The sequence below is a fragment of the Ciconia boyciana genome, chromosome 4 (assembly GCF_034638445.1).
Source record: "Ciconia boyciana chromosome 4, ASM3463844v1, whole genome shotgun sequence".
In the NCBI taxonomy this organism is placed as follows: Eukaryota; Metazoa; Chordata; class Aves; order Ciconiiformes; family Ciconiidae; genus Ciconia; species Ciconia boyciana.
The window spans coordinates 81,400,731-81,421,820 of NC_132937.1; the positions used below are offsets into that span (position 1 = coordinate 81,400,731).

Here is a 21,090-nt window from a genome sequence, read left to right on the forward strand (position 1 = left end):
TGGTGGTAATTGTGTTTCACGCTTCCCTGGCAGTATCCTTACATGTGTCCCAAGCCTCCTCAGTAGCGGTAGTGAAGTTGGTTAGCATCACCCGTTCACTTATTCAGGGGAGTGTTATAGAGGTAATGAAATGACAGTATGCAAGTTTAAAAATGAGAGACTGAGGAAGAACAGAGGATAAATGCCATCTCTCTTGCTCCTAAGGCTTTTATTTAATCCCCAAACTATTACTGAGCACTTATTGCTCCTGTCTTCTGTGGATTTTAAGAGGCTACTCACTCATTGGCCTGTGATATAGACTGGCCTATAATGATATAAACCTCTCAGTCCGATGTGGCAGCTGTATTTGAAAAAAATCTTTAAAAAGTGCAGCACATACCTCTTCTTTGAGTTGTATTTCTTCTAACTACATTTTTTACCACAATTGCTGGTATTTTTATATTTTTAACACATTTATCACCAGAAGTATGCAGGATAGTCATATAACCCCAAAACATAAACATCCTTCTAGCCCGTATGTGACTGTATTCACTTACGCCTGTACGTGCTCAGGATTATGTGTTTGAGAAATGAGCGATATCTCTTTACCCCATAAAGAGTAAAGACATTCCTTCTCCTCTCAATTTGACCCAGACGGCCCTTGATTTATGGTCTTGGTTTAAGGCAGAACAAATAGCAGAGTAAGGTTATGGTGATGTTTCATGATACAGTGTAGGTCGAACTATCCTCCTAAGCTTTGCTATGGTATTAAATCTTTGTAGGTTGAAAAAACATTGTGAGGATCTTAGCTGAAGGAGAGGATCATGGAGTGACAGCAAAGGAGACAGGAACTTACAGCAGTAAGAAAAAAGTCAGGGATGGAGCACAAGGTAGGAAATCTAAAAATTGTGAGTCAAGCACTGCTGTTCCAAAGCAGGCTTAACCAACATTGGCTGCCATGACCCTGTCTTGCTCGCTGATTTCCTTTCCATATTTTTTGGTTAGCTGTGTTACTGATTTTTTTTTCCCTGCCAATTTAATGCTGAGGTGACTCTCTGCAAAGCCTGACAAGTGCCATAGCTGTGCAAGGGAACCTGTGGGAAGGCAGCAACCGGTCACCAGCTGCAGAAAAAGGAAGGGCCTTGAAAGTGAGGATGAGGAATTCAAAACCACCGGCAAAGGAGGTGGTGAAGCCAGGGTAAAAGACACAGGCAGTATTGCAGAGGAGAGAGAGGACCCCGTCCCAGGCTTTTAGATGCTGGGTATTACATTGGGAACACTGGGGAAGATAGGGTCAGGCTATTGCAAATGGGGGGGCAGGCAGAGTGCACAAAGTAGAATAGATTGAAAGAGCATGTTTTTGCATAGTGTATAAAGGAACAAAAGGATAAGAGCATTACTGGATGAGGAGAACAGGGAAAGGAGCCAGATGTAGTCTAAGCTAACACATAAGGTTGCAATTAGGGCAGATAAAGCATAGACAGATGTACTCACTATGGAACAATATCATCCTAAACCTCCAAATCTGTTAAGAGTTCATTGACTGGAGCATGAATCTGGCAGTAGGACGGGCTGTCAAAAATATCTATTACGATTAAGGCAAAACCAACCAACAACACAAAGGAAAGTATCTGAGAACAGAAGAAGCATTCCTGTTTTGATTGTTGTGTTTCTCTTACTGTTTTCTTTACTGTAAAAATTGTCCCAATGTCATTCAGCGTGTTTTGTGTAAAAAAAAAAAAAAAAAAAACCAACCCACCCCAATCTCTCTGTTCCATGTTTTTCAACATCAGCTCTGATGTATTAATCCATGCATTTTAAATCTCTATATTTGTTAGATCTATGTCAGCCAATACTTTTCTAGGTACTCTGGCTTGCATGCTGATTGTATCATTTACTCTTCTGGCTGTTCACTGCCTTCTTCCTTCTGAACAATAAACACTGAAAGTTCACAGAAAGGCTAACCCTTACTGGTACTTAGCCTGTGTTATTCCATGTTGTGTTGTTCCTACAGGAAATTGTAAATATCAAGCATATTTTGCACAAATCTTTTTGTGAGTTCCTCAAATCACAAATGTCCTAATTACTGTAAGTGAGAAGTTTGTCATTCCTCAGAGTGTTAGCTTGTTTCTTTGGGGCTTTTTTGAAACTGTGTTACGACATTGATATGTCAGAGTCTGCTGGGTTTTCAAATAATAAGTGATTTGCTTGGCTTACAATGGCCCTCAGCTAATCAGACAACATATTTTGAATTCTGTATTTAAGCTGCTAAGAAAACTTGTTTTGCAGTGTGGGTTACAATACCAGGAAATCATGGTTTTCCATTATTTCCCTACCAGAGATCAAAAAGAGATCTGGCATAGAATTGCAGCAGATATGACCGAAGTCAAAACAATTCATTTTTCCCCTAAATACTTATAGACCAACATGTATTTTCTATAGCATCTCCGTGACTTTGCATTTGTTTTAATTGTTTATCTAGTTCATCATTCTGTAGCTTCTCATTCCTCAGCACTGAGGTGAGATTAGTCAACCTTTGTTACAGTTCAGCAAATCAACACAGCAGAGCAGAAAATGTCTGTGCTCTTCTTTTCTCATTATTCTGGTTTAGCACTGTTTCTGTTTGAACTCTGTATAATTCTCTATCATTATACTCCAGAATGATATTTGCTGGCAGTGGAGAATCTGGATCTGCATGTGTCTTTACCAGGCCCCTTAATTAAAACTCGAGGTATTAATTTTTGCTTTCTTCCACTGAGGCAGGATGAATACTGTGAACACAGCCAAAGCACAAACCAAGTTCTCCCTGATCTCTGTTGTGAACTACTGTTGTTCAGCTTTCGTTTCCTCCACAGCTCTTCCCCAGGAAAGACGCTGCGAGAAGCTGTATTTTTCTGCAATGCAATGTTCTGCTGCTCTACTTGTGCAAGAGATGAGAAAAGCTGCCTGCCCTTTCTCGCAGCCTGAGCTGCCCCTCTGTGGATGCCCGCACTCACCAGGGCAGCGGGCAGAGCTGGGGAGCGAGCACGCAGCCGTGGCTGCCACCCGTGCCCTCTCCATTTCCCATCAGCAGAGCTGGTCGCCGGCGGTCAGAGGTACGACGTAAAGGCCCCGTGTTGTATGAAGCACAAATGCGACGGCCTGACTGCAGTGTTTCCAAGGGTAAGAGCCATGCACACTCAGCAGTGCATGAGCATCTCAGACCAAGAGAGAAGTCTGCTCCTGTCTACAAGATTGCCGGAGAAATTACTGCTCTACAGTCACCCGGTGCAGTGACTGCAAGGTAAAAGCACGGAGGGTTCAATATGAAGACAAATTCCTTCACACGGTTGTGGCCAGAGCACTCCAAAGCAAGATTTTGGCTTGTGCATTGAATTAGAGGCTGAACAGGATCTTGGTTAAACTGCTGCCTCATCCTGGTGGTTCCCACACAGGACCTGTGTTGCCCTCTGGGACGCTGCTGTTTTCTCTGTCACCTGCCAAACTGTCTGGCAGTGAATCAGACGCTGTCCCACAGCCTTTGGCTGCCTGATCCAGTAGGTTTTCTCTGAGCCAGGCCAGGGAATCTCACAAAGTCTTTGTAACTCTTTTCTTTTATGACCAGGGATATATATCTGTGTGTATGATGCTCCTATGCAAGCTTGCTCTTAAATATAGTGCTGCCAAAAGGGAGTTAGACATCAAAGCAGCATCTTCCACATCTACCCATAGGAGATAAATGTGTTTTTACCCTGGACACTCATTATGTCCAGCTGCTCCTTCCTCTGCCAAACCAGTTACTCCGATGCTCAAATCTATTTAGCAGAGCTGATGCAGCAGAGGTGATGCAACATACCTTTGTACTCCGGGGTTTGCACAAAATAGCCCCATCTGATCTTCCTGGACAGGTAGTGTAGGTTATTCAAAAAAAGCCCTGCACACCTGTGGCTTAGCTCATGACACATGTTATTGCCAGTAAAACCCCAGGTGAGCAACTTCCCGTTCTCATCAACCAGCCCTCGGAGAGAAACGGGCCAATGCATGAGGCCTAGAGGAACGAGAAGAACCACTGAGTCTATGACAGAGGTGTGAATGGATATTTTTTTTTGTTTGGCTCATTTGCACTTCCTGAACTGTGCCCTCACTAGACCAACTAGATTTTGGTAGTAAAATTATTCACTTTTTTTCCCTCAAGAAACATTGAAAGTAGCAGCTTGGCAGCAACTTGCACAGGCTGCTTCTCGGGTGCTGTCATTTGCACTGCTGCCAAAAGGCTGTCAGTGCTCTGAGCCAGAAGCCACTGTTTGCTCAGAACTCTGAGCCAGTACACACTCACCCACTGCAGCAATTCACACTTCAATTTCATTATCATATGAGTTATACAATTGTACGTGATGCAAAGCAGTGGGGAAATGCCCTGGGAGTCCAAATACATACCATTACAATGCATAGAGTTGAATCCTTTGGACAATTTCTTGATCATAAATTGATTAGATAATCCAGGCTGCTAATATTTATTTTTTGATGGGGCAGATCTTCTACCTACTTTCTTAATAAGGTTGCCAAAATGCGTTCTAGACTGATGAAAGATATGAGGACAAATATGTTGGAGGAAACTTGAAGACTTCATTTCATCTCATAAAAGATCTGTTTCATTTGCTCAAATTTCACATCCTCATTACTCTGCAATGACGGCAAAACTTTTGCGGCACTTAATGTTACACTCTTCATCTCATCATGATTGATAAGAATGCTGCAGTCTCTGGTCATGAGGCTGCGGTTGTTAGCCTGTGTGCAAGCTTATTTGCTTATGAAATTTTTGTGTCAAGTTCAACATAGGGAGGAATAGTTCTCTCCTCCTAGGGCTTCCACTGTCCCTGATGGAACCAGCGTGGGATGAGCATCCACTGGAAGTGCATTCGCTCATCCAACAGCAGTGGCACACAGCTTTAAGTGGTGGTATCACCAGGAGAAGTAACAGCTAGCAAAAGTGTTGAAATAGCTGGAGATTTAAAATTTTCCCAGTGAAGGTACATTATGGAAGGACTTTGCCTGGGGGCGATGGGAGTGGAACTGTTCTGCTGCACGGGGCACTTCCCCAGGCAGAGCCAGGAAAGGGCGGTAGGGGAAACCCCGTACTGCTCCGAGCTTTCCAAGTCCAGGCTCTGAGCACCCTTCTAGGATGGCCCAGGACACCATGCAATACTCATTTAGTGGCTAAAGCAGCATAGCTGTTACACACTCGCTCATCCATGCTTGGGGTGTATTGTAACAAGTTCTCACTTGTTGGAAAAACTGTCAGAGAAAAAAAAAAGCCTGTTCTATGATTTAGACATTAACATCTCTGTTTTTCCAACGCGATTTGAATACATCTGTTTTTGCAGTACGTTCTTGCACATTGTAAAAGAAAGAATGGATCAATTCAGAGCAGAATAAATACCCACACTCTGGAAATCAAACTAGCTTAAAGATCTCTCAGTCTGAGAGCTGAAAAAAAAAGGTAGGTTTCAGAAAGACAGAAGAAAAGCTTTTGAAAAGAACACTGTATAGTACACTCTACAGTTGTTACTGTATGTCTCCAACACAAAAAGAACCACTTTTTGTCACTAAATGCAGAAACATAAATGGAATTTCTAGTATTAGCTTAAAGAGCTTATTACAAACATTAAAACAGACGCAGGATTTGCTGGCTCTGCTTCTTACAGCTGAGTAGAGCTGATTCATGAAAAAGAAGTGAATGGGAAAAGAAAACTGGTAAGCAGAGAAAGTAAGAGATGAGGAAGGTGATTTTCTGTTTGGTGTTGGTGCCTGGAGACTAATTTCACTGTTCAAAACAAGGAGGAAAAAATCCAATGATGAAGTGTGTCAGCATATAACCTTGCTTTTGCAGAAGAAAAATGAATATTGCACTTGGCTTACAATACACCTTATTCTGAGGCATACTTGCCATGACAGACATTCTTCCAACTTTAATATTAAAGGCTGTCACAACTTTAAAAAAAATCTGATTTCTCTAGGTTGGAAATGGTAATACAGGTCTGATGATTGTGCTAGGTAACTCTATCTGCTTCCCGAGGGAACGTAAACAAACAAACAAAATCACAGGACAAATACATTATCCTTTGATAATCCTCCACTGTCATATATTAAGAGGAGTTTGATGGTTACAGTTGAGGACTGCAACCAGAGTTGGTGTGGAAGCCTAAGTTATTGCTGCTGACACATGTGGTCCATCTCACTCGTCTGTGCCCATGGCTCCTTAGGGAAGCACAGAGGTCCAGGGCAGGTGTACAGAGAAATTGCCTCAGAATATTCTTGCAGTTTCCCATGTTGTTTCACTTTGCATGGAATAAATTACAGACAACGATAGAGGGCAAAAAGTAGTAATGTCAGCAAAATTCCTAAAATATGATTTCAGGCATTGCTCAACAGGCCTTTCTTTGATACTGGGCTGTCTTACACTCTTCTTCATAGATCTGGTGGAAAATTAACTATTTTTGGATGGGTTACTATTTAACAGATCAGCTTTTGGATCTGGGTTACATCTGGTATCACAAGAAGGGAAATGGAGGCAGGGGATGGTTTATAAGCAGAAGGAGGGAGTAACTAAGTAGGGGGGGTCTCAATAGCCAGCTCTGAGCACCCTCGTTTCTTTAGTCCTAACACTAATCCAACTCTTGTGCTTTCATTAGTTCAATGAGACCCCAAACCATTAATTGTTTTCATGGGAGGAGTTACTGTGATGGTTAAAGCATGATTTCAGAACCAGAAATGTATGAAGGGACTTGGAAGAGAAGTGTGGAAGATGTGTTCCCACAATCAAGAAATTTAAGTCTTCCAGCTCAACAACTGTCTTCCTTATAGCCATTACTGTTGATCAGAGCCTTTAGAAGACTGATCATTTCCAAATCAGCTGATGTAGATTATCTATTTTTTTTTTCATCTGTGCTATTAGTGGTATTGCTTAGAACTGTTTTGAGGGAAAACATAGAAGGACATCTCTTCACGCTAGTATCATAAGCCAATGTCATAACGCATTTATTTTTCACATGATTCATCTGTGAGAGAAGGTTCATGGTTCATTGCATACGTTGTGGAAACAGCTGTTAGTACAAGCTGACTTTCTTCCCACCTTGCCCCTGCTCCAGAAAGCGACCACGTGTGCATATTGCCACGACAGCAAGTTGTAAGTGCAGGAAGGATTCAGCACTATATTTTGCCCTGCGTGCCAGGTCCAGCATGTGAGGTTATAATTAAGTTACTCATTACCTTTTCTTCTTGGAAGGAGCCCTGATCTATCTACCTGTAGATAGTGTGAAGAGCTGGTTTTTAATTTTGTACTTGACAGCACATTGGAATGATTTTCCTTTAATCTCCTGCTAAGCACTGCTAAAATGCCTACTCAGTGGAAAATTACCTTACCAATACCATTAAGTGAAAACAGCAGTTGAAGAGGCCTTTATTGTACAGTCCAAACTACCGGCATTGCCAAAGACTAATAAATCCTTGTTATGAAGCTTAATATAGAGTGTCACACCTGCAGAATAGGATGCACTTACTACATCATCACGCATCATGACATGAGCTTGCTGTTTGTTATGTAAAGCCTGGGAAAAGATATATTTTCAGCTTTAAGAACATAATGAACTTTCTAGCAGTATCCAAATGAACCCAGTACAGAAATTGGCAAGGCAAGAAGGTCACATCCACAATAAAATACATTGGCACAGGCTCCACACACAATGGACAAAAGGAAAAAAAATGGGAGGGGGAAAGAGCTATCTAGACTGAATTCACAGAGGCTGGCAGCTAGCGAGCCTAGTCAGTATGAAATGTATATGGAGGGCAACAATTTCTAGGACACTCTCTTCAAGGAGCTAATTTCCAATTTTTTTGGCACAGATGTCTACTTAGCAAACAGACATCCAATTCAGGGTGGTTATTCCTTCCACCAACAGTAACACTCTTGGAAAGGTATTTGGACCTTCCAGGAGAGGGAAGGTTTTTGGCACAAATACTGCCCATTGTGGGGAAAAAAGGTAAAGTGATTCATGCAAAGCATTTGTAACTTCAATAGGGGATAGCTGGAATATTCTTATACTCTTTGTATTGAAACCACGAGCTTGGGGAAAGCTTTGCTAACGTACAATTGCCTTGAATTCCTGCTCGAAGTCTGCTTGCTAAGGTGCTGCAGCCTGACTGCTTGTTTGTAAATGACAATAGAAATGATACCAGGTATGGAAGAAAGACAAAAGCTTCTGATTATTATACCAGTCCTGCTGGTGTCCTCTCAGAGCACTTTTCTAATCAGTTCCTTCTTGGGATCATCCTCTTTTCAGGGTCCTAGCAATTGCAGGTGTAGACAAGGGCTCCTAACCATGCTGCCATAAGGATGTAGGCCTAGTCACCCAAATAATTTTAGATTTAATCCTCTAAGCTGAGTAGGCACAGTATCCCTGGCGAGTTTGACTAAATGGAAACTTGAGGGTCAGTAGAAGGCATCAGGAAAACCAGAAGGTCTAAAAAGCAACTATGTATACATCAGTGAAATGCCTATATTTTGGACAGGAATAGTTATAGGCATCATAACATTGTGTGAAGCTCAGGGAATAAACTCTTGTAAGTGCTGCTGAGTTAGTGCATATAGTGTAGATTGTTTTATTATATGCATTTGACTGATTTTTTGCTGAAATCCAGGAAGGCTACTGATAAACAGGGAATAACTTAAGAGAAAATTAAATGAAATTTACTGGCATATATTTTGTTGTGGCTATTTGCTGAACAACACGCTATCATGAAGCTCTACAGTTATAAAATTGTACTACACTGATTTTATAATCCAAGAAAGCAAAAAACCCCATCCCTTTTGTAAAGTCTCATTACATGCAACCATGTTTAGCAGAAAGCTCCACGGGGTTCAAGCCATAAACCTGTAAGCGTCAAATGAGATTAGTCAATTTTCCCACTTGAGCAAATTTGCATGTTAGACTTGGATAGTCTCACCAGGCAAACTGAAAGCGGGTGCTGGCAAAACCCTTTCAAACAACATTATTCCTCTGCTGTTTACAGAAGCACACACGCAGGCACTGAGCACAAAAGAAACTGTTTGCTCAGTTTTCTGTTTAAATAGCCAGGTTTTCATGATCTTTATTGCACATCCCACCTGCTCTGTAAATGCAAAATCTCCTATGTTCTTAGGAGTAACACCTCACTAGCAGCTGCAGCTGAACCAGCTGAGCAATAGCCCGCAAAGGCCTGGATAGCACCAACCCAGAGATTTATTTAGTGTTTGTCAGCTGACTATGAGCTGGAAACTTGGAAATGAAAGTGTGGGCATGGCAGGAAGCAGAGAGCATTACTACACACCTGCAGGAAGGTTCAGGTGAAAGCAGTGATAGTATTAAAATCAAATACATGCACCCACACACAAAACTTCACCTTTTCTGCAAATGCTAGCGGGAGTTACTACCTTTCACGTTCTGCTGAGAGGGGGATTTTTTTCTTCCCCTTCTTGGAGGAAGTTGCATCCTTCACACCAACAGTATCATAAACTTGATACCCCTCAGTCCAAGCCAGTTCAGGCAACTAATTTGGCAGAAAACTAATTCAACAACTCCTCAACCCAACCAGCCTCTCCAAACCCACATTACTTTTTTCACCTCCATTCTGCTATCTATGAAACTGCACAAGAAAATATCAACTGGGAATATGGGAGAGAGGAGAAATGGAAAGGACTCCTGCTCTTGACAGTAGCCTGAAGATCGATGAATTCCCAAACATCAGAAAATCATGCCTATAAGATACTTCCATGTTTCCCCCTCCTCCCCAGCAACTATTTGGTACACGCACATACCAGTGTGGTGGAGAAAAACACTTTAAATTAGTCTCGCCAGGCCAGGATGTAAGAGCTCCACTTGCTGGACATTGGCAGAATGTATGTGGGAAAGTCAGGTCTTGTGTATGACTCCTACCCACAATCACCTAAGTGTCTTGGGTGTTTCCTTAAAATTAATTTTCTGAGAAAGAAAATCAAGCAGCTGTTTGTTCATTTGGGTTTTTTCTCCCTTAGAATAAGCACTCACATGAACTGAAGAAGGTTGGGCTAAGGCTGTTAAGGAAAAATAATTGGGTGACCAACTACAACTAGGGAAAACACCAGTGATGTGCCCCTGTTGCCTTCCATACATCTGCAGTTTCAAAGCACCTTGCCAGAACCTGCTACTACTACTCAGTCCTTCACGGCTGGTGGAACCCAGTTGTTGTTTTTCCAGCCTCTATGCTGTGAGGGACAACAGACAAAATTTGAAAAACAAAACAAAAAAGAAATAAGAAAATTGGCTTTTAAAATCAGATTTCCAGGCAGCCCATGCAGCAAATTATGAGAGAACATTATTAACACCATGTGCTAAACATTTGGTGTAGATTTCTGACTTCCCTTGAAGTCGCACGTCTTTCCCACCTATTTCTGCAAACTAGCACTTCACCTTTGCCAAACGGCAAAACCCCTCCTCGTGGCCTTTCTTTGCACTACCTACCACAGATCCCAGGAGGAGAAGCCCCCTTACTCTTTGCCCAACTCCCACCCTCGCAGGAAGCAGCTTTTCCTCGCTCATCACTGCTGGTGTTACTTCCCTCCCGAAGAGGATTGGGGCAACCCCCTCCTCTTGTGACTGAACTGCAGGACTGAAACCGCTGCACTCACACTTCTAAACTTTGCCCCCACGGGGTGTTGCAAGTGCTCTGTCTCCCAGTTTGGAACTACCGCCGTGCTATGCACTGCCCAACCGCGCACTGCCTTCTGAGCAGTACGCCATCCTCGAGGCATCCTCCTCCTCCCTCTAGGAAAAGGAAGAGCGAGGGTACGACTGAAGGGCAGAGGAGAGGTGGCCACGTTGACTTGCACCAGTGAGCTGAGGTGACTCGAGTCACAAGCGCCAAGTGCCACTTCTTTCTTTGGAGTGTAATTTGCTTCTCCTCCATTTGAAAGACACCGTTAGACCTTTGTACAGACTCGCCTCCCCTGGCACGCTGCCGCAAGGGGCTAAAGGGCACGCATCCACCTCTGATTACTCATTCACTCCGGTAATTATTCTGTTTGCTTACGGCTAATGATGAGGGCTTAGCCTGCCTGCTTTACATAATGCACATGCCAAATATTCTCTCTCCCCTTGTTTTCCTATAGCAGAGCACATCCTTGATGATGTAATGGAGGAATAGGCTAGCTCAGTTCAGCTGCTGGATATAATCAAGTTTCCTTGAAGTTCCTTTGAGAAAGGTGACTTGTGGCATCAATTTTTAAACCATAAACAGAACTACAGACTTGTGTTACTGATACAGACTTAAAAGGAGAGGTAGAGAAGAAGGGAGAGGGTAAGGTCAGAGTCCAAAATGTTGCATAAGCTGTGTAACTGTGAAAGGAGAGTAGGGAAAAGGATGGAAAAAGAAAAAAATAACTTATTTCAATAGTTTTCCTGTGAAACCAAGTATTACGATAATCTCATGATAGCTGAGGAAGGAAAGGCAGAGGCTGCAACAGGGAGAACAGTCAAATCTCACAGATTTCTGACAGACCATGCTCAGATGGAAACTTGAACCAGGCAGACACATTGGAGAGCACATTGGGCTCTCTCAGCTGCCTCAGCATTACAACACTCATCCAACATCCTTCAAGGAGGAATCGCCTGAGAAAACTATAAACATTTCCTCAAAACTCTGGGGTCCGAATTTGCTCCTACTGTTGCAGTATAGGAAGATGTTGAGTACAGCTGAGTAAGAGGAAGCACATCAGCAGGATGCAATTCCTAACCCTTTGCGTTGGGTACCGGGTTTTGCACAAACTTTGTACTGTGAGGTATGAGCCTACTCAGATCATGAGTATCATGTTTGACTAAAACTGATGGATGGAATTGGGTTCATCCAAATTATAGTACTGAATCTCTTGTTTTAAAAAAAGTTTATTTAAACAAAGGAGGTACATTTCACAGAAATGGTTATAAAATGCATAGCATATTATAAACAATACTGTTACTTTACAGATACTAGTTATTATCCTAAATACTGCTTTTTAAAAACTAACCTGAAATGAGAAAGCTAAAATCCCCAGTTAGCCCATCTTAGGCACTGTGAAAAAAATAGTATGATATAACAAAGCAGGTGTCCACTTTTTCATTCACTCTACTGATTGTATTACTGCATCATTAATTCACAAGTTCCTATTATGTGGAAATATCTGGTCCTTGGAGTCGCATATCAAGACTAGATTTCCATCAACTGGAACACAAATTGCACTTGCTCAGCCAACCAAAAGCCCATGCAACTCCAAGGAAAGCTGACGGAGGGTCTTCACACTGATTAACTTAATGGACAGAGACCATATGAGTGGACAAAAAACCTAGCAGTTCTAAGTTGTGCAAACATGTCATACCCATACTGCTATTTATAAGCAACTTGACTTCAAGTTGGTGAGTCCATGCATATTTCAAGCTTGACTTCAAAGGAAATTGAATGCCCGGTAGAAACAGACCTTACCCTCAGCAGTGATGCAATGCCACAGAAAGTGGAATTGAGCCTTTTTACAGCACCTGAGAACTCAGCATACCTCGAACATTCAGAACTTCACATAACCAAATCCAGAGGTGTCTGTTTTCTGATCTTTGGGATGCCAGGGCACAAATAAGTAAAAATGAAGAGCACAGCACCGATCCATAACCATAGCTGAGACAGATACCAGCTCATTCACACAACACTTCAGCACATGAGTCATGACTGATTCTTACCATTTATACTTCAATGACAATAGGCAGAAAGCAAATGCTGAGGTAAAAGGAGTTGCACCAGGTTTGCACTGGTGTAAGCAAGTCTAGAATCAAGCAAGCTATAAAATCCATTAATTCACACATAACAGAGAAGGAAAAATCCCCTTATTTTCAAAACATATAGATACATGCTCAAGAATAAACTGACTTTCTGTATTGTGACATGAGCTTTACAGTAGTTTAACCTTGGCTTGGACTGAAAATAAAGAAGCTTGAGCTCTGGCCAGCAGAGCTCCTTTGGAACTGTTTGTCCAGACAGAAGAATGAGGTCTGAAGCAGTCCAAGAACATTGATGTTTCATTCACCATCTTCAAGTAGTTTTTGTAAGTTGTTCTGTATCTTAGAAAAAGAGAGAAAAATAATTGGGAAGCAGGAAGTGTTATACTGCATTTAAAAAAAAAAATTAAGACATACTCTTCAATACACTCTCTGTGTGCACGTTAATTGTCACAACTATTCATACCAATGGTATTCATGTTAAATGCTTTCTGCACTAGAGTCAAAGGAAACATCTGGATACGATCAGCCAGCAGCACACCTAACTTCCGTATTATGAGTATCTCCTGCAATTTCCTCCTATAGATTCTCTCCTTAGGTATGAGAAAATAAGGTAGAAAAAAATTAGAGCTAGAAAGAAAGGGACAAGAATTTTGAACTATTTTGAACTTGATAAAAACCCAATAAAAGCCTCAAAATTGCAGCTCTTACGTTTAAGTGGATAATTCCAATAGTTTTGTAACAGCTTCAACTACACAGCCGGCTATGACGTGTGTGCAGCAAAATAAGGTCTTCTAACTATTAACAGACATGTCCATTTGCCAGATTTACTGTACCAATTGTGGGTTGCCTTCCCTTAGTTACACTGAAGGCAATGCCAGCCAGTTGCATCCTCAAGGATGATTTGCACAGACCTATTTTACACAGCCTATTTATCCACCTTTCATCTCCTTGTCCTTAAAAGCAGAGAGCGGGGAATATAGTGGGTCACATCCCCTGGCACATGTGTTCCCTGTATCTTAGTAACTATCAGTCACTGGCTACAGAAGGTTTAGTCACAGCTACTTTCAGACTTTAATTTGTGGAGCGATTTTACTTCCTGTTCAAGGATACCACTTCTTAATCCTACCTCATGATTTCTAGACCAGATGCACACCTTTTTCAAGCGAGGCATTTTGGGGAAAGGAAAACAGTAAGAAGCACCTAATTTTGTAAGTCACTTAACACATACACAGGAATTTCCTTTTCTCAAGGTACATTAGAATAAAGGAATGAGTAACATTAGGCCATGTTTTCCCTCCCCCAATTTAATGCTTTATCCTCTGATAGACACAGTGCATTTTAACAACCTGTTAAATACACTTAAATGCCAAAGCAAAAGTCTGCTAAGCCATGGTAATTCCTTAGCTCCAGGTATGAAGTAGAGCTTAAAAAATCACAAGGTCACAGTGAAGAAGTCATTGCAACATATTCTTGCACTGAACATTTTTTAACTGGAGAATAATTTTTAGTTTTTAACCTAGATAATTTCTGTGCTCTAGTTTACAATGCTGCAGTTGCACAGGAAGTGAGGTGAGAGATGACAAGTTACACTGGAACTTTTATGCTACCTTTGCTGCTGAAGCCAGCTGCAGCCAATTACTAGCATGTTTCACTAAGGCATATGAAACAGTTAAGCAACTGCAGTAACCGCTTAGAGAACATAAACCTATTAGATTTCTACCAGTCTTGCAGTACAAAAGTAGGGTCAAACATCCTGTTCTAACCACCGGTCTTCTAGATTGGAGAGGGCAGGGATGTGGTAATACACAGCTACAGGCAATACTCATTTAGCTTGTATGCACAGCAGTTGATTGTGTCTTGAGTATTTGGCAAATACAAGATAAGACTTTAACAGTCCAATCCTGTAGACACTAACTGAAAAAAACCACGACTTAAGACTCTAATTCAGGACAGAAGGTCACTTCTCTTGGAATAGCTGAATGATCTGACCATCCAGCTGCCTTTTACTGCGTCTCCAAGCAGAGACTATATAGGGGAGTGGAAAAGAGCTTAGTGTGGCTGCAAAGGGCTGGCTGGCTGGCTTCCTGCTTAAATGAAGTGAAGGTCTCCCATGAACCATCTTGCCAGCCTGTCCCAGACAGCTGGAAAGCAGTTACCTCTTAAATGACCTAATTTGTCTAAAGATTGTATCTGGTAATCATCTGGTAAGCATTTCCCCCTTGTAGTCATGTTGTTCTTATCCAGAGCATGCAGAGGGGTCATGCTAGCATTACTCTAGACTTCCCCAGCCAAGAGGGTGGAGATGTGGGGGGAGACAAACCTCGTTTTGGCAGTCTTTGTAAAACCTATGGCACACAGCTAAACAGTGATATTACATAATCCTAGCTTTATGCTATTTGAGAAACTTGGTTTGGGAAAAAAAGGTGTTGAAAGACCTTGGCATGCACTCAGTTTTAGAAAGAGAGGCAAAAATATCCCATGTGACTCAAGCACATAAGAATTCAAGTAGCTTTTGTGTTCGTTCCACTAATACTTTTTTTCATGCTTGGCCAGGGTATGTGTTCCCAATACATAACATTTCATACACCTACTGGGTGCCATTGTCAAGGTTTGGGGGCAGGGGTGGGACGGGGGCTCCAGGGGCAGCTGCTGTGGGAAGAGGCCAGGGGCTGGACACTGCCGTTCCAGCAGCCTCCAATGGACACACCACAGGGCACAGCCGAGCCCCTCAGCCAAGATGGTGGTGGAGCATCTGGGAAAGTTGTTTCCTGAAGAACTGGAGCCCTTGGAGGAGCCCATGCTGCAGCAGGGGGAAAATGGAGGAAGAAAGGAGCAGCAGAGAGAAAATTGTTATGTACTGACTGTAACCCCCCGCCAGCCCCACTTGGGGGGCAGGGAGTGGGGTGAGGAGTCAGGAGCGAAGGAGTGAAGTTGAGCAGCGGGGAAGAAAGGTATTGTTCTATCATTTGTCCTTGTTTCTCACTACACAAATCTATTTTAACTGCCACTATATTAAATTGATTTTCTCCAAGTAGAGTCCGTTTTGCCTGCAATAGTAACTGGTAAGCAATCTCCTTACCTTTATCTTGACCCATGAGCTTTCTTATCCTATTTTCTCCCCCTACCCTGCTAGGAAGGGGAATTGAGAGTGGCTAGGTGGGTGTCTGACTGCTGGCCAAGGTTACCCCACCACAGCACCTAAAGTGGAAATAAGGTCCGCACACCCACTCTTGTTTTGCCTAGGTTTCCAATTTAAGTCAGCGCATTTATTTTGCAATTAGAAAATGGTAAAAAGTAAAGGTCAGGTATAGGGAATTACACAACTGGTGCAGCAGCATTTGTGTTACTAAAGTGAAACAGGCAGATTCCAGCCACTTCATATGAAGAGGCTGACTATATATGAAAGCCAGCATTGTTTTTCTTAATTGAAAAAACAAAACTCAAACAAAACTCCCAGACAGAAAATTTCATAAAATAGTAATAAAGGTTAAGTTCAGAATCCTTAGCCTTGATGAACAAAAAAAAAAATTTAGATCACTACACACAATAATCACCCCTGAAATAATCACCACTTTATTAGTATTCCTGGTTGTAAGCCTCAGCTCAAGGCAAAACATTTATACATACCAATTCTTGTACTTTGGCTAATTTACAGTCCAAAACCCAGTCCTTTGCCTAGGAAAACATGCCAACTTCTGGTATCAAATCTGGGGGTAACTTGGCACTTTTCAAAATAACAGACCATAGAAATTCAGCATGAACCTGATTAGTGGATCAGCATTTGCATTATATCATAGGAAGTTACCTTTTCCAATTTTATAAGATTAGCGGTTAACTCATCACAAAGGGCATCAGCATTAATTTGCAGATGAGATCCCAAACTTTGGAGCACTGGATGTCTGTCAAACAGAATGAAGAAGTAAGTGTGACAGAAGTGAAAAAAAGGAAAACAGAACTGAGAGATACATGTAGTGGGAATACAATGGTGACATTGTGAACTGTACTTGTTTACAGAAATAAAGGCCTAAGTCACTTTTGTGCTCTTGACTAGATTCTTTATGTGGTGTCATTTTCCAGAAGTTTGGATGGAAAACTTTACAGCTATTTCCACTAGAAATAAGTTGAAAAGTTGCATAAGTTCCATGTCCTGTGACTTGCAGGAAATCAAAAAGCCCAACCCCTTGACGTTGTAGAAGTACACATTAGATCATCCTGTATCTTGTACCATTTGGGAGCAGAGCAACAGAAAGCAGGACTTTCTCGTGTAAGAGTGCTTCAGAAGAGGGACACAGCGTCCTGCTAATCAAAACACGCTAAGAGTGGGAAAATGGCTTTTGACATTGCCTGCTGTTAGAGGTAGGTTTACCCCTCTCCTTGCATTGTTGGTAAAATATAAATGCAAGCCTGTTTAAGATAAAGAACCATTTCCTCCGTATTCCTTTTTTATCAAGAACCTAGCTCTGCCTTCTGACAAATGCATACAAGTCCTACTGCTTTCCACAGAAGACAGGTGAGAGCAGTTGGATCCTAAGCAGCACGATCATTGTTCAATAAGACCACAAGTGCATTGTCAGAGTGACCTGTTCGTCATGGATGGGTCATCAAAGAAAGCGGAATTAAGAAGCACCCTTATTCAAGAACTTGCTACAGGTTTGAAACACTTTGCAGACAGTTCCACCCAGCCTGGGTACAGCTCTAGCTTGAATTTTATTTCCCCCCACTGTTTTTCAGGTGGTGTTTCTCCAGCTGTCAGCATTCCCACTGATGCTGCATGTGGCTGCAGGTTTTGCAGCGAGATTTATAAATTACTTTTTAAGCCATGTTTTTCAGAGCAGCTCAGAAAAAAATCAGTTATAAGAAGGGGAGAAGAGTTAATGCAAAATTTAATGCTGAATAAACTGATTAATGTTCTCAGCAGTATCCAGTTAACTGCCTTCTGTCCTAAGAGAGGAACAGGAGGCTGATACAACTTACAGTGGCATACTGCTGTGGTGTATGCCCCTGCACTGCCTCTCCATTTGACATTTGCATATTTCCTATCCATGCAACATGGAGATTAAAAAAAAAAAATATGCAGGGGCAGATGACATCCATGACTCTAGCTACAGAATAGAACTATCAGTGGAACTATAGCCCCTTTCCCTATTTCCTCTTCAAATACACAAACAACCTTCCCTTGGTGTGTTTGGATTTTTTTTTGGTTTGGTTCGTTTGGTTTTGTGGTGTGGGAGGGTGGTGGTTTTTTTTTTTTTTTAATTTTAGTTTAGCAAGACAGGATATCACTTTCTAAAGAGCATATAGGTAGGCCAAAGCTTTAGAAAACATTATACAAGCAAGTCAGATGTATTAGCCCAAAGTTTATGAAGTACCTTGTGTCATCTTAGGCTAATCAAATGACATTGATAAGACTGAAGACAAAAGTTACAGCTTTTCCACAGAATCATTGCTCTGGTAAGGAACTGCTCAATTCAGCAGTTTACACTTAAGTTACTCACAGCTACCTGAAACATTCTGAAGGCAGCAGAACACCATGATATATCACATTTGTACTAAAAGTCTTAAACAGAAAGCTGTGAGATGAGGCTAGTACAGATACAAGAACTTACAGGACACTAAAGTATCACAAGGGGACTACAGTATCACAGTAGTTTCTGAAGAAAATAGATGAGCATGACAGATACTGGAAAAAGATTTTAAAACCCACAAATTTTAGAGAGTGTATCTTACTCCTTAATATGTGAATCAAAGGATGTGATGGAAATAAGACGTTCCTCCAGGACACTGATTTTATACCTCATGTAGAATGTAGAAAATATTAATACACAAACACTGTAAAAGAGAAAAATAAGGTACATCAGTTACTGGAAACTTTAGAGGTACCTGACAAATTTAATGTTAAAACCCATTTAAATTGTTACTTGTACCTGTTGAATAATAAAGGTATAATTGTTAGAAACACCTCAGGAATACCCATCAGTGGCATTCAGACAGTTATGAAAATCTCAGCCTTGAGTATGGCTTTGCTAAGTGACTTGCCAAATGAACTTGGAAGTAGTTAAACTCTTTTAATGTCTCCTGAACCAAAAGACCATTTGCTTTTAAAAGTAAAAGGCCTGTTAAGAAAGCCTGCCCCAGCAGTTCTACTTCTGAAAAGTATAAAGGCCACAATTGCCAATAATTTACTTTTTTCAAGTGAAGCTTAGATTATATTAATCTATGTAAACATAAGAAAATCCTAGTATTTTGACAATCTTGGTATTAATTGCTGACTTACAGAACTGCGTAAAATATAAGTACATGGTTCAGAGATAAGAGCTTCTGGGACTTCACTTTGTGGAAGAACGTGAAGGCTTCAGAATCGCCTGTGAGAAAAAGAACAAAGTGTTACTTTGATCAAAGCAGACCAGGGAACACAAACGGTGTTTTGAAGCATGCGACAGATGTATAAACAGAAGGATAAACAAGAAAGATATCTTCCAAGTTATGTGAACTGATGTAACTATGCAAACTTATCTCAGCTAACACCAGCTGAAGATCTGCCCTTGACTCCTTACCATTTCGAGGACTGTTCTGGGTTTTTCCGTCAGGTCCGCGTTTACTGTGTGCATCTGAACGGACAGACTTTGCCTCAGTCTTGCAAACTTTCAAGTGAGTCTGTGTCTCAACAACATGATAATCTGTCAAAAGCAAGATTTTTAATAAAGCTCAAATATGAAGTCAAAGGAAGCTCTTGGTAGCTTAAGATAGTCAAGAAGTAGGAGAAGAGGAGGATTTTAAAAGGTGCATTTCTGGACTTGGATAGAAAGCAGCAGTTGGTTTAGTAGCCTTAAAACAGTTTGCTTAGTAGTTCCACATCATCACAAAATATAAAGAAGCACCTGGACTGGAAGAGGATGATGTATGCTGCATTTACATTTCCAGATCCTTTGAAAGATGGCAACCTGTGCAAACTTTGAAGGTTATCATTCAATTTCCAGTCAGAAGATTATACAGACACAGAAGTAATCTCTCAAAAAGACTGAATATGCTATAGTAATGATTCCAAATGACTTTAATAGCAACATCAAATTGAGATATTGAATTGTTACTTTAAAAAGGAGACTATAACTCTCTTTCCTGACTGTTTTTTTAAATGCAGACGATGTCTTGAAAGAGATGGGACAGAAAAATCCAGTCACACTCAGTTTTGTTCATGCTTTACTTGCACACCCTGGACTGCTCTAATGATGCACAAGAAACAGAACCACAAGTGACAGATGTGTTCCCCCCTACCCCTCAATTCCTTTTGCTAGGGTGATTCTTTAACTGGATACTGTTTTTTCAGTTGTGGAAAATTGAAAGGTTTGAAGTAGTTATTAGCTGTAAAAAAGTAAGACAGCAAGTTAAATCATTATTCAGAAGCATTCATGTGGCAAGTGACGACATCACAATTTAGTTACTGCTTCACAAACACCACCAAACAATTAAAAATACACACACAGTAAATACCAAAGACCAATGAAAGCAAATAGCCCCAAATCATACCACTGAACAAAGGACACGTAGGAAAAAAGAAGAGTTAATTAAAATTAACGGGACAGAAAACTGCTATTAAAAAAATGATAGTATCTCATTTAAAAGTTATGGTAGAAGTTTCTTATTAAACAAATTCTTTTACAGTCAAGATAGAAGCTGGAGTAATAAAAGCATAACAACACAGTAATATGTTAATATATATTAATTGTACAGCAGAATAATACCCTAGGTTTTGCTAACAACATTCAGCATGTGCTACATAAAACAAGTTCTGCTGTACTTATGAACTTATACGCAGTGAGTTCCTACACAGCATGCCTGCTAATTAGGTGAAGAACTTGAGGCATATGAGACTACAAATAGTAGTCTCATATTTAGAGTCTCATTAAGAAAGAACAACTTTGGACAGTATCTTCAAGCGTCTTAATAACTGCAAAGAATAAAATGAGGGTTTAAAAAACAAAGCCACAAAAACATGTCAAAAATAACTTTTTCGGTGACTAAAAGCCACCACAGTACAGAATGTTATTTGTAGAGATTAGAAGAAGTTACACTGTGACTTGAACTACTTTAGAATAGGGGGGTTTGTTTGTTTGTTTTTCTTTTTTTTAAAGGAGGAACATCTCCTACATTGTATCTGTGCTAGCACAACTGATGGGGGATGCAGGGAGCAGATAGCACATGGAAAAGCAGCTGGAGGCAGTAGTGACAGATCAGATCCACTGCTGACCAAGTCATTGCCTGAGTCTGGATTGCAAAGGGATATAATAATGGAAATGCAGCTATTGTGGCTTTGAGGAAG

General features: G+C 41.1%; 1 protein-coding gene across 5 annotated transcripts in view; it reads right to left on the reverse strand.

Moving 5' to 3' along the window:
* Window positions 1-11,931: 11,931 nt before the first annotated feature.
* The window catches only part of GRAMD2B (GRAM domain containing 2B), a 34,342-nt gene continuing 25,183 nt past the window's right edge, over window positions 11,932-21,090 (reverse strand). For all 5 annotated transcript variants that reach the window (XM_072860380.1, XM_072860379.1, XM_072860378.1 and 2 more), the window contains 5 exons: window positions 19,328-19,450; window positions 19,048-19,135; window positions 18,501-18,602; window positions 16,579-16,672; window positions 11,932-13,112 (listed from right to left, as the gene is read on the reverse strand). In XM_072860380.1, the coding sequence (XP_072716481.1) occupies window positions 13,071-13,112; window positions 16,579-16,672; window positions 18,501-18,602; window positions 19,048-19,135; window positions 19,328-19,450 (449 nt within the window). In that variant the 3' untranslated portion in view covers window positions 11,932-13,070. The remainder of the gene's footprint in view (window positions 13,113-16,578; window positions 16,673-18,500; window positions 18,603-19,047; window positions 19,136-19,327; window positions 19,451-21,090) is intronic.